The sequence below is a fragment of the Protobothrops mucrosquamatus genome, unplaced genomic scaffold, assembly GCF_001527695.2.
Source record: "Protobothrops mucrosquamatus isolate PMUCROS unplaced genomic scaffold, P.Mucros_1.0 scaffold2303, whole genome shotgun sequence".
NCBI lineage: Eukaryota > Metazoa > Chordata > Lepidosauria > Squamata > Viperidae > Protobothrops > Protobothrops mucrosquamatus.
The window spans coordinates 63,053-76,606 of NW_015388389.1; the positions used below are offsets into that span (position 1 = coordinate 63,053).

The 13,554-nt window shown below is 42.0% G+C and overlaps 2 protein-coding genes across 2 annotated transcripts in view; one reads left to right on the forward strand and one right to left on the reverse strand.

Moving 5' to 3' along the window:
* The window catches only part of ITIH5 (inter-alpha-trypsin inhibitor heavy chain 5), a 35,056-nt gene extending 30,254 nt beyond the window's left edge, over positions 1 to 4,802 (forward strand). Inside the window, exons 12-15 of the mRNA XM_029285826.1 lie at positions 1,283 to 1,336; positions 2,272 to 2,388; positions 3,162 to 3,539; positions 4,388 to 4,802. Coding sequence (XP_029141659.1) covers positions 1,283 to 1,336; positions 2,272 to 2,388; positions 3,162 to 3,539; positions 4,388 to 4,686 — 848 coding nt within the window. The 3' untranslated portion in view covers positions 4,687 to 4,802. The remainder of the gene's footprint in view (positions 1 to 1,282; positions 1,337 to 2,271; positions 2,389 to 3,161; positions 3,540 to 4,387) is intronic.
* A 3,763-nt stretch (positions 4,803 to 8,565) lies between these two features.
* The window catches only part of LOC107295334 (store-operated calcium entry regulator STIMATE-like), a gene marked incomplete at its 5' end in the record, with an annotated part of 6,113 nt that continues 1,124 nt past the window's right edge, over positions 8,566 to 13,554 (reverse strand). The window contains 3 exons of the mRNA XM_015824644.1: positions 8,566 to 8,664; positions 10,782 to 10,895; positions 13,312 to 13,395. Of these exons, the coding sequence (XP_015680130.1) occupies positions 8,566 to 8,664; positions 10,782 to 10,895; positions 13,312 to 13,395 (297 nt within the window). The remainder of the gene's footprint in view (positions 8,665 to 10,781; positions 10,896 to 13,311; positions 13,396 to 13,554) is intronic.

The following is a 13,554-nucleotide window of genomic DNA, read 5'->3' on the forward strand; positions in this document are numbered from 1 at the left end:
TCACACTTATGACCGTTGCAGTCTCCCTGTGGATCAAAATCTGGATGCTCGGCCACTGGCTCATATTTACTAACAATCACTGCAGCGATTCATTTAATAACAGTGGCAAGAAAGGTCGTAAAATGGGGCAAAACACACTTAACAACTGTCTCGCTTAGCAATGGAAATTTTTGGCTCAATTGTGGTTGTAAACTGAGGACTACCTGCATACTGGCCACATGGCACTACTCAAATTCTAAAACAGCCATCAGCGACTTGACCCATGAACCAGATGTGGTCCACAACTACTTGAGTGATTAGGGCAGGGGTAGGCAACCTTGGCCCCCTCATGACTTGTGGACTTCAACTCCCAGAATTCCTGAGCCAGCATGGCTCAGCTTGGAAACCTCTCCCTTTCCCCTCAGCGTGGCTGGCTCAGGAATTCTGGGAGTTGAAGTCCACGAGTCATAAAAGAGCCAAGGTTGCCTACCCCTGGATTAGGGACTAAGAATTTGGATTCTTGAGTTCTGGGAAAAGGTTAAGAGATGAAATAGCTGTCTTAAACCTTACAAATTAACTGCTGATAATCCCCGAGCTCTCAAAATCAGGGTAATTTTCTCTTTTTGAGGAATTAAAAGGCAAAACACTATGAGCTTCTGCTTCTTAAACTTCTACTCCAGTCCCAAAACAGAAGCTGGAATATCTTTGCTGTGGTCATTAACCAAAAGAAGAGAAATGGTATTCAAATACTGAAAACTAAATTGACAATATCAGGATAATTAGGTAAAGTACTTACAGCCAGTCCTTGACTTACAACCATTTTTTTGAATGACTGTTCAAAGTTACAACAGTGCTGAAAAAGTGACATGACCCATCCTTATGCGTACAATTGTGGCAGTGTCCCCAAGTCACACGATCAAAAATTGGGCAGCTGGAAGCATTTATGATGGCCGCAGCATCCCAGAGTCATGAAATTGCCAGCCAACTTCTGACAAGCAAAGTCAAGGGGGGAAACTGGATTCGCTTAACAACTACGGCAAAAAAAGTTGTCAGATCAGGTGCAGTTATGTGTTGACTCATTTAATGACTGCCTTGCTCGGCGACGGAAGTTTCCCGGTCCCAATTGTGGTCTTAAGTCGAGGACTATCTGTATAGACACAGTTGTAAATAAGTTGTTTAACATGTAAACGAGCCATGGTTCTTCTCTGGGGGAGGCATAATAGTATTTTTCCCTGGGGAGATAGCTGGGCTGTGTGTGTCATGTGTTGTTTTGTGTAATCTCATTTCCCCCCTTTCGTTTCAGGCTCTATTCCTGAAAAATCAGAGGAGCCAAAAATTAATGTAACTAAAACTTCAGGTAGGTGGTCCACCATTTAACAAAAATACGAGGCTTTGGCTGCGTTTGGTCTTCTAAGTTTGCCAAGCAAGACTTTTTTCTTTTCCTTTTCTTTTCTCCTTTCTTCATCCCTCTCTCCCTTCTTCCCTTCCTTCCTTTCTTTCTTTCTTCCTTCCTCTTTCTTTCTTTCTTTTTCTTTCTTTCTGTTTTCCTTCCTTCCTTCCTTTCTTTCTTTCTCTTTCTTTCTCTTTTCCTTACTTCCTCCTTCCCTCCCTCCCTCCCTCCCTCCCTCCCTCCTTCCTTCCTCTTTCTTTCTTTCTTTCTTTCTTTCTCTTTCTTTCTCTTTTCCTTCCTTCCTTCCTTCCTTCCTTTCTTTCTCATTTTTCCTTCCTTCCTTCCTTCCTTCCTTCCTTCCTTCCTTCCTTCCTTCCTTTCTTTCTTTCTTTCTTTCTCTTTTCCTTCCTTCCTTCCTTCCTTCCTTCCTTTCTCTCTTCCTTTTTCTTTCTTTCTTTCTTTTCTTTCTTTCTTCCTTTTTCTTTCTTTCTTTCTTTCTTTCTTTCTTTCTTTCTCTTTTCCTTCCTTTCTTCCTTCCTTCCTTCCTTCCTTCCTTCCTTTCTTTTCCTTGCTTCCTTCCTTCCTTTCTCTTTCTCTCTTTTCCTCCCTCCCTCCCTCCCTCCCTCCCTCTTCTTTCTTTCTTTCTTTCTTTCTTTCTTTCTTTCTTTCTTTCTTTCTTTCTTTCTTTCTTTCTTTCTTTCTTTCTTTCTTTCTTTCTTTCTTTCAAGACCCTTCTGAACAGGCGATCTCCAGGCCTAAAAAAAGATCAGGGCCATTCACATGAAAGAACTGAAAGGCCCCTCTGCAAAACGGATGGATTGAGATGCTGGATATTGGCTCGTAGGAATATTAACGTTTCCCTTCCTGTTTTTTTGTTTTGTTTTGTTTGATTGTCTCTCCAGCGGATGGTGACCCTCATTTTGTCATTGATTTACCGCGGAGCGAGATGACGATCTGCTTCAACATTGATGGGCAACCCGGAGATATCCTTAGATTAGTTTCGGATCACAAGTACTCAGGTAGGGGAATACTGGCAGGGGAACCACGAAGCTGGGGGTATTAACTTATTCCATCAACAGAGTTGGGGGAAGCTTGGCCTGGCCTGAAGGGTATGGATGGAAAGGAAACACTGATGAATTTCCACCTCCAAATCCGCTTATGGGGCAGGACAAGGTTTAGAGTCAACTTGGGACAATTTCAAACAAGGAAGCAAATATTAGTGGCATTTCCTCTGCTGTTGGTTTTAATACCCACAATTATTGTCCAACTCTGACAAGAACAATACGCTGTTTCTAGGAGGCAACAGTTGCCGCATCAAAAATAGGAAATTGCTAAAGATCCGTTGGGATCACATAACAAGCCAGACTAAACTAAAGTGCATTGTTTGGGATTCAGTGGGTCGTGGGAACTCAGCCACTGTCTTACCACATTATGGGAAACAGATCGTCCCAGCCTACCCCATTATGATACAATTTGTGGCTTTTTTCTTTGCATTTTTAAGAAAAATACAACTCTGTACCATACTGAGATTTGCTGCATGCAAACAAGGGGACAATAGCAACAGGTTATGTATAAAGATGCTGGCCCAAAGTCATCCAGCTTGCTTGCATGACTAAGGTGGTTCTAGAACTCACAGTCTCCTGGTGAATGGCCCATGGTCACCCAGTCAGCTTTCATGCCTAAGGCAGGACTACAACTCTCGGTCTTCTGCTGATTGGCCCATGGTCACCCAGATGGCTTTCATACCTAAGGCGGAAGTAGAACTCTCTTTATCTCTTTTCTTGTCCCCTAGGAGTGACTGTCAATGGTCAACTAATCGGGGCACCCGCCCCACGGAACGGTCATAAGAAACAGCGGACGTACTTCAAGAGCATCACAATTCTCAGCAACAAACCAGAAAGATCCTACCTAGAAATTTCACCTACCAAGGTCATCTTGGATGATGACAAGAGGCTGGTCTTCCCCTGTGACCGCAACGCCGTGGTAGTGGGCAAGAATTTCCAAGTGTCCATCGTGGCCCACGCCAACATCACCGTGGTCCTACACGATTCCATCAGTTTTGTCATTCTGATCCACCACTACAAGAACCCTGCCCGGTATCAGAAGAATCACTTGGGATTCTACATCTCTAACGGTCAAGGACTTTCCACAGCTTCCCATGGGCTGATAGGTAAGGGAGAGATGTGTTGGTTTCTAAGGTTGTGTGCAGAGAGACGTACAGGATGTCTTCCATTTGGATTCTGAGAATAGAATAGAATAGGATAGGATAGGATAGGATAGGATAGGATAGGATAGGATAGGATGGGATGGGATGGGATGGGATGGGATGGGATGGGATGGGATGGGATGTGGAATAGAATTGAATATAATAGAATATGGAATAGAATAGAATAGAATAGAATAGAATAGAATAGAATGGAATGGAATGGAATGGAATGGAATAGAATAAGAATAGAATAGAATAGAATAGAATAGAATAGAATAGAATAGAATAGAATAGAATAGAAAATATGGAATAGAATAGAATAGAATAGAATAGAATAGAATAGAATAGAATAGAATAGAATAGAATAGAATAGGATAGGATAGGATGGGATGGGATGGGATGGGATGGGATGGGATAGAATGTGGAATAGAATAGAATAGAATAGAATAGAAAATATGGAATAGGATAGAATAGAATAGAATAGAATAGAATAGAATAGAATAGAATAGAATAGAATAGAATAGAATGGAATGGAATGGAATGGAATGGAATGGAATGGAATGGAATGGAATAGAATAGAAAATATGGAATAGGATAGAACAGAACAGAACAGAACAAACAGAACAGAATAGAACAGGGATGCCAAACTGCTGGCCCATGGGCTGGACGCGTCATCCGGAAGCTGCACCTATCCCATTGCCGGCCATGGCAAAACTTTTCTAAAAAGTTCCGCGTTGGTGGAAATTGCTCTCCCCATTCCTGTCTCATTAATTCACTTGCTCACAAATTCCATTTTTGTTTCTCTATTGCAGGCCAGTTCTTGCACCAAGACATTCAGCTGTTGACTGAGCCATTCTCAGAAAAGTGTAGCCCGGACAACTGCCGTGAAATAAAGTCTGGGGACTCAAACTCGGCGCACACCCTAAAGTTGAAAGGGCGTTTGGTGCCCGTCGTGTGGAAGCAGAGAAAGATCTACAATGGCAAACAGGAAGTGGATTGCTGGTTTGCCAAAAACAATGCAGAGAAACTAATTGATGGGGACTACAGAGACTACTTGGCCTCCCATCCCTTTGACACAGGGACTAGCACCTTAGTGGAAAACAGACTTTGAAAAGAGGAAAAACTCCCTTGTGCTGTTCTCCGAGAAGAATGTGCTTGCTCTCAAGAGAACTTTTATGTTTTAACTAGGCTTTGTCATTCTGAAGGGACACACTTTAAAAGTACAGGTAGTTCTCCACTTACGACCACAATTGAGCCCAAAATTTCTGTTGTGAAATGAGATATTTGTTCAGTGAGTTTTGCTGCATTTTACAACCTTTCTTGCCACAGTTGTTAAGGGAATCACTGCAGTTATTAAGTTAGTAATATGGTTGTTAAGTGAATCCGGTTCCCCCATTGACTTTGCTTGTCAGAATAGAATAGAATAGAATAGAATAGAATAGAGTAGAGTAGAGTAGAGTAGAGTAGAGTAGAGTAGAGTAGAGTAGAGTAGAGTAGAGTAGAGTAGAGTAGAGTAGAATAGAATAGAATAGAATATGGAATAAATAGAATGGAATGGAATAGAACAGAACAGAACTATCAGCAAAGTATGTATGTAGCAAAGCCTAATGTATGATTATTATCTAGTTAAGAAATTATTCTTGAAAAATCACTCTTCAGTTGGAACAAGCAGATAGATGGAACAGCTTCATAAAAGATGCACACAACCGTTTTTTATGTTTGTATTGCACTGTTTGTATAATGTGCGACTGAGTGGGTCTAGCACGTGGGAAATTTTGCTTGGAAATCAAATGGCAATTAAACAATGAAGCCATTTTAATTTCAGTGGAGACTGTCAAGAATGTAAATATTTCTCTGTTGTACTGTAAATACTGTCGTACTGTAAATTTGCTAAGCATAACCTGATAGCTCAACACTATCAGGTTAGTGTTTTCATTCACACAACCTGTTAGCATTTTGTGACTTAGCCTGTCATGCAAACTCAGCAACACAGCGCTTATGTTGTATTGTAAGGCAGCTGGATGGATATGGGGGGGGGGGGTGTCACACGTACTCACAAATTTTAGTTTGCAGAAAGTAGCTGCCTTAATATAGGAATAAAAAATTTAAAATATGGTGGTATTATAAAAATTATAATAAAAGGATTTCTTTTTATATTGATTAAATTCATGGAGTTTTCTCACCAGTAGGGAATGCATTTATCAACACAGGATGCAGAAATTGCAAAAATGCAGATATAATCAAAGATAATTTCCAATTGATAGTAGCCATTCACAAAAGAGTTGCATGTGATGAAAACATTTCTGCATAATTGAAGCCACTGACACATATGGGGTGAGGTGAATCTTTAATTAATTAATGTTTTGGTCGCCACAGTATAAAAAGATGTTGAGACTCTTGAAAGGGTGCAAAGGTATGAAGAATGGTTTGAAATGTGTCAAAAGTCTTTTTCCCTAATTCAATGTCTGCCAGACCAGTGTTTCTCAACTTTAACAACTTTAAGATGGATGGACTTCAACTCCCAGAATCCCTCAGCCAGCATTGTTTGCTTTTTTTCTAGAATCAGTGTCAGGAAAAAAAAATAGAAACATTCTGGAAGAAATTCAAATTATTCACTTTTACTGGGCTTTGGGGTCTTAACCTAACGGGGTGGGGAGAATGGGGTGTTATTATATATTACCAGATGAATGGAATGGAATGGAATAGAATATGGAATAGAATGGAATGGAATGGAATGTATGGGATGGAATGGAATGGAATGGAATAGAAAATAGAATAGAATAGAATACAGAATAGAGTAGAGTAGAGTAGAGTAGAGTAGAATAGAGAATGGAATGGAATGGAATAGAAAATAGAATAGAATAGAATACAGAATAGAATAGAATAGAATAGAATAGAATAGAATAGAATAGAATAGAATAGAATAGTTCTGTCATGGCCACCATCTTGACTTCGTTGACCACTCCAGAGATGCTTCAGCTACGAGCAAATAAAATAAAAAGCAGAATGGAACAGCAGCCAAATAAATCATGTCATAAAGATTAGAGACAAATATTTGAAGAGCAGAGAAAGAATTTTAATTCTGCCACTCCCTTGCTTCTCTCTTTAGAAAAAAACAAACAGTTAATGTGTTTTTTAAAAATAATTTGTCTAGGCTTCCTGTTTAAACTAAAAAAAAAAACACACACAAAGCCATTTAGCTCAAAGATCAAACAGAATCTTGCTAAGCAAACAATTGGTAATGAGGGGAAAGAGATGCTAATTTAAACAACAGCCGTTTTCCATGGCCAAAGAATGAGCTGAAAACCCCCACAAAGAATGGCTGAGGGTTCAAGAAAGGTAACCAACTGCACATGTCAATTAAAAGAGCTCTCGGTGTTAAGTAATTTTAAAGGTCTGCCCTAAAAAAGCTAAAATGCACACTGCGGGGAAGGATAACTTTGTAAAATGTTTTGCCTCTTCGTTTCTGTTCATTACAGAGGCTGAGAAAGAGAACTTATTAAAAATAACTTATTAAAAACTTATTAAAAAGAGTACAGAGAAGAGCAACAAAGATGATCAGGGGACTGGAGGCTAAAACATATAAGGAACGGTTGCTGGAATTGGGTATGTCTAGTAGTTTAATGAAGAGAAGGACGAGGGGGGACATGATAGCAGCCTTCCAGTATCTCAGGGGCTGCCACAAAGAAGAGGGAGTCAAGCTATTCTCCAAAGCACCTGAAGGCAGGACAAGAAGCAACGGATGGAAACTAACCAAGGAGAGAAGCAACCTAGAACTAAGGAGAAACTTCCTGACAGTGAGAACAATTAACCAGTGGAACTACTTGCCTCCAGAAGCGGTGAATGCTCCAACACTGGAAGTTTTAAAGAAAAGACTGGACAGCCATTTGTCCGAAATGGTGTAGGGTTTCCTGCCTGAGCAGGGGGTTGGACTCAATGACCTCCAAGGTCCCTTCCAATTTATTTTATTATTATTATTATTATTATTATTATTATTATTATTATTATTATTATTATTATTATTATTATTATTATTAAGTCTGGGTTTTGTTACTTCCCTTGGAGATATAAAGTGACCCCAAATCCCATTTTACAAAGGAAGGCTCAGCTACTCAAACTTAGCCAAGTATTTCTCAAGCTGAGCAATTTTAAGAGGGTTGGGTTTCAACTCCCAGAATGCCCCAGCCAGCATGTGTAGACTTCAGCTCCCAGAATTCCCCTGGCAGTATTCTCATAGCTTAAGAGTACCAGCTATAAAATAATTTTCCACCCAAGCATGCCCACAGCCCAAGTTTCCATTTTTTTTGAAAGCAGAGCTCAGAGCACACACACACAAGCGATCGCTTCCGTAGCCATTTGAATATGAAACATTTATTATTCTTACAAAACAGTAGTAAAAAAAATGTGAGTCAGTCAGGCCAAACAGCAAGGCTTTTTAAATAACGGTCTTTGTGACCAGATTCTATTTACAAGTGGTTTGTGCTTTTGTCAGTCATTCAGGTTTGCACAAGGCAAATTCATCCTGACTCTCATTTTTTATTTCTTTCTTTCTTTTTTGTTATTAAAAAGTGCTAAGATGCAGAATCAAGCCAAAACTATAACCAGCTGGCCAGCCAGAATAAACAGTTCCTCAGGAATTTTAAGGCCCTCAAATAACCCAGCAACATATTCCAAAAAAAAAGAAAAAAAAAGGCATTTCAAATGCAACAGGCCACAGGTACAAACCATCTTAGGATGTTTTAGTGCCAAGTCTTTAAACTTGGCCCTTTTATGACTTGTGGACTTCAACTCCCAGAATTCCTCAGCCAGGCTGAGGAATTCTGGGGGTTGAAGTCCACAAGTCATAAAAGGGCCAAGTTGGAAGACCCCTGATTTAGTGGGTCGTGTTTTACAATTTCTCATTTCCACTGTGATCTCTAAAATGAAGATCCTTTTTTTAAAAAACATTTTTGGTTCAGCTTGGAATTATGAAAGGGCCAACTCAATAATCTCAGAGTTTTAAGCTGGGGCTCCGGCTTTGAGGAGAAGACGCTAAGAGATCTACGTCACTTCTGGAACTGTCAAAATCCAAAGTGGGGCAAAGAAGTACCTGTGAATGAAAGGGGAAAAAAGCATTCAAAAATTAATTTCATGGGCCATATTTTCTTATCATTTGCCAAACAGAACTATCCATTAACAAGAAATGACGGATGGAAACTAATCAAGGAGAGAAACAACCAGAAATTAAGGAGAAACTTCTTACAATTAACCAGTGGGACAGCTTGCCTTCAGAAATTTGGGGTGCTTCATCATTGGGGGGGGGTTTAAGAAGAGACTGGACAGCCACTTGTCTGAAATGGTGTAGGGTAGGGGTCTTCAAATTTGGCAACGTTAAGACTTGTGGACTTCAACTCCCAGAATTCCTCAGTCCACAAGTCTTAAAGTTGCCAAGTTTGAAGAACCCTGGTATAGGGTCTCCTGCTTGAGCAGGGGGCTGGACTACAAGACCTCCAAGGTCCCTTCCAGCTCAATTCTGATTCAAATTCTCAACCGCTTGTCATACAGTTTAGCCTCCAGACTCCTAATCCAGGGCTTTTCAACCTTTTCACCCATTGTACCACTTTTAGGATATGGCAACATCCGAGTAGCACCAGTCGCCTAGCAAGGTGTCAAAAACGTGATGACCCAAAAAAAAAAAAAAAGGAAAAAAGTGATAAAAGTACAGGTAGTCCTTGACTTACAACAGTTCGCTTAGTGACTGTTCGATATTACAATGGCACTGAAAAAAGTGCCCCCCAAGCCACAGCCGAGCAAGACACCTGCCTGCCCACCCGGCCGCGCTCTTCCTCCTGTCCGAGGTTTCCATTGTTGTGAGCATTTCTGTTGACGATTGGCAGCGGTGATGGGGTGGGGGGTGTTTGGTTTTTATTCCCCCCGTCTGCTGGGTGGTTGCAGCAGGTTTTGGTCACTTCACATGACCCTGGGACACTGTGACCGTCATAAATATGAATCAGTTGCCAAGCATCTGAATGTAAATCACAAGACCCTGGAGATGCTGCAACATTCCAGCTGATCGGCGCTTCTTCTGGGCTCAGCAGAAGTGTCAGGATCAGCGCCGAGCTCCAGCTGGAGCCTGGCGCTGATCCTGGCACTTCCGCTGAGCCCTGACAGCCCTGCAGCTCCAGCCGTCTCTCGCTCAGGCTTGTGCGGTGCTGCCACCGGTTCAGCTCATTCCCCTCCCCCACTACCACTTTTCTAGGATGTTCGCGTACCACCTGCCAGGTGCCAATGTACCACAGGTGGTACCCGTGCCACTGGTTGAAAAGCCCTGCCCTAATCATCTTTGTTGCTCTTCTCTGTACACTTTCCAGATCTCAGCAGCTTTTTTGTATTGTGGTGACCAGAACAGCATTCAGTATTCCAAGTCTGGCCTCAACAATGCAGTATAAAATGGTATTATCACTGCACAGGGTATCCTTTTTTTCTAAAAAGACTGCACACAGAGGGAGAGTCAGCTGCAACGCCATAAACATTTTGAAGGATGTGGAGACTCGCAAGGCGGTGTGCGTGTGTGAAGGCAGAGACAGCACCGATAACTATCGCCCTTTGGCACAGACAGCACATGTGCAAACAGAGAGGTCCAGATGCTGTGTACACAATCCCTCATGTGCATCAACAGAGAACAAAGGCTGGCTGGAAAAATTAGCCGGAAAAATCCCCCCCCCCGCCATTGAACCTAGAGGGTGCTCGGAGGATATCCCATTTTTGTTGAGTTTGGGGCTTTCCTGCTTATTATTGGCCATTTTCTGTGCCAAGCCTAGTGAATGTGCGATGATTTTTCCCTCTGTTCCGTGAATGCAAATTTTACGCACGGTCTGCATCAAGTTCTCCATCGCTTAAACTGCATTTCCTGGCGTGGAAATATTTATAAGTGGGGTGTGTGTGATAAGCAGCCCCTCCAGCTTGTTTTAAAACAGGGATTAGTTTATCCCCAGTTCAAGGGGGAAGGGGGGAAAGGAATGCTTGTGTACATTCACACACGCGCACCAGCACACCCACAGGCACCACTGTGCTTCAGGCCGAGTCAAACAGCCTGTTCTCAAGTCCTTCGTTTGTTTCCTAAAATAGACAAAGGATAAGCAACGCTGTGAAAAGATGCTTCAACGGAGCAGACGTCAAAGGGACCCAACCATTTTCTCTTGCAACAGTCCAGGATTCTTGTCTTACCTGGATATCGTCATCTTTCAGGGCTTCAGGATATTCCGCCACACTGACTTCCAGCTTTTCCTTCTTCTTGTGTTTCTTCATCGTCAAGCTGTCGACAACCCAGAACATGACAGCCTTAAAAGGAGAGGGAGGAAAAAAGGAAAGAAAATGTGCTTGTAGTGTACGTGTGGACCAGTGCTTCTCAACCTTGGCAATTTTAAAATGGGTGGACTTCAATTCCCAGAATTCCCCAGCCAGCCATGCTTTAGAACGCAAGACATAAAACTACAGGCAGTCCTTGACTCACAACAGCTTGTTTAGTGGCCATTCAAAGTTATAACGGCACTTTAAAATCGTTTTTCACACTTACGACCGTTACAGCATCCCCAGGGTCACATGATCAAAATTCAGAGGCTCGGCAACTGGCATGGACTTACGACGGTTGCGGTGTCCCGGGGTCACGTGATCCCCTTTTGGAACTTCTGATAAGCAAAGTCAAGGGGGGAAGCCGGATTCACTTAACAACTGTGTTACTAGCCTAACAACTGCAGTGCTTCACTTAACAACAGTGGCAGGAAAGGTCGTAAAATGGGGCATCATTTAGCAACTGTCTTGCTTAGCAAAGGAAATTTTGGACTCCGTTGTGGTTGTAAGTATAAAGAGACAAAAATATAAATGAACAGGGCCAAAGCCATCTCTATATTTTACAGAGAGTTATAATAGCTGGGATCGCCGATTCTCTTAATGGCGTTGCTTTCATTCTGATGGGTTAGTTAAGATGTGGCCTTGTGTAGCTTTTACATTATATGTAACCTGAGAGCAGCTACCCTTTGCCTATAGTAATGTTAGGTTCCCTGGTCTTCCTACGCTGTTACGGTTTCTGGCAGCTTAACTTTATTTTGCTTGTTTGTTTTCTTTTAACTCAGGGGTCTTCAAACTTGGCCCTTTTATGAGTTGTAGACTTCAACTCCCAGAATTCCTCAGTCGGCCATTTTGATGAAACTGCAGGCTTGGATCCAGACCAGGGGTCTTCAAACTTGGCCCTTTTATGACTTGTGGACCTCAACTCCCAGAATTCCTCAGCCAGGCATGCTTGGCTGAGGAATTCTGGGAGTTGAAGTCCACAAGTCATAAAAGGGCCACGTTTGAAGACCCCTGTTCTAACTAGTTTAACATCTGAATAACAGATGCTCCACCAACATTTTCTGTTTCTGTTTTAATGTAGTTTGGGTCTTGACAGAACAAGGGTGTTGACTTCCTGTTATTTGGCCAATAAATTTGTCAATTTCCTGCCCAATAGCCAGACATAATTTTATACTGTACTGCTGTACTTTATACAGGTGGGGGAGGGGAGTCACTAACTTTTATTCAGGAACATCACTATTGCTTTCAAAATCTTGCAAAGCATGCCCGACTGGGCAATTCTGGGAGCTGAAGTCCACACATGCTGGCTGGGGAATTCTGGGAACTGAAACATGTCTTAAAGTCCCCAAGATTGAGAAACCCTGCTTTCGACAATTTCTGACAATCTGTTTCACCCACCTGTCCCATACCAGTTTGGGTTAATGGTTAAAGTACCAGGATTTAGGCATAAAGGCTGTGGGTGATTTTGAGCCAATCACCAGGAGACGGTGAGTTCTAGTCCTGCCTTAACCATGAAAGCCGGCTGGGTAACTTTGGGCCAATCACCAGGAGATGGCGAGTTCTAGTCTTACCTTAACAATGAAAGCTGGCTGGGTGAGTCTTGGCCAGTCACCCAGAGATGGTGAGTTCTAGTCCTGCCTTAACCATGAAAGCCGGCTGGGTGACTTTGGACCAATCACCAGGAGATGGTGAATTCTAGTCCCGCCTTAAGCATGAAAGCCAGCTTGGTGACTTTGGGCCAATCACCAGGAGATGGTGAATTCTAGTCCCGCCTTAAGCATGAAAGCCGGCTGGGTGACTTTGGACCAATCACCAGGAGATGGTGAATTCTAGTCCTGCCTTAAGCATGAAAGCCGGCTGGGTGACTTTGGGCCAATCACCAGGAGATGGTGAGTTCTAGTCCCGCTTTAAGCATGAAAGCCAGCTGGATCACTTTTAGCCAGTCCCTCTCTCTCAATCCAGCCCACTTCACATACAGTAGTTGTTGTTGTGGTGGGGAAAACAGCCAACGTGTTGGGTATGTTGGTCCACTTCAATTATTTGTAAAATGAATAAAGACAGGAAACCAATAAATAAAAAATTAAATTAAAATAACGTCTGTTTCTGCGCTAGGATAATTGTCTTCCCCGTTGTGTTTGCTGCTAGGACTGTTTTTTTTTTTTTTGTCCCTTCCTGTTTTCAATCCGTACGCTATGCAGAATTGCTGCTGAATTGAATGGCAGCACGTATCTAAATTATCTATAAAGAAGCAATGGAGTCCTATTTTCCAAGGAAAAGGTTTTTCTGTCCCTCGTGACCATTGAATGACAAATGGAAAATCCCGTGTCCTTCGCTCTCCCCACAGGAGATAAAGGGGTTTTCAGCTCCCTTGATGAAAGAAGCATTTCCTTCTAAACTTTCAACTCACATTGACTATAAAAGGAACCACCAGCATCACCAAGACCAGCTCCAGCTGAGGAGAAGGAATGTAATCCAGAAGAATTTCCTGAAACTGAGAGAGAAAAAAAGAGAGGCAGAGCTGATATTTACAAAAACAATAAAGGTGGAAATATATATATACATATATACATAGAGATAGATAGATAGATAGATAGATAGATAGATAGATAGATAGATAGATAGATAGATAGATAGATAGATAGATAGATAG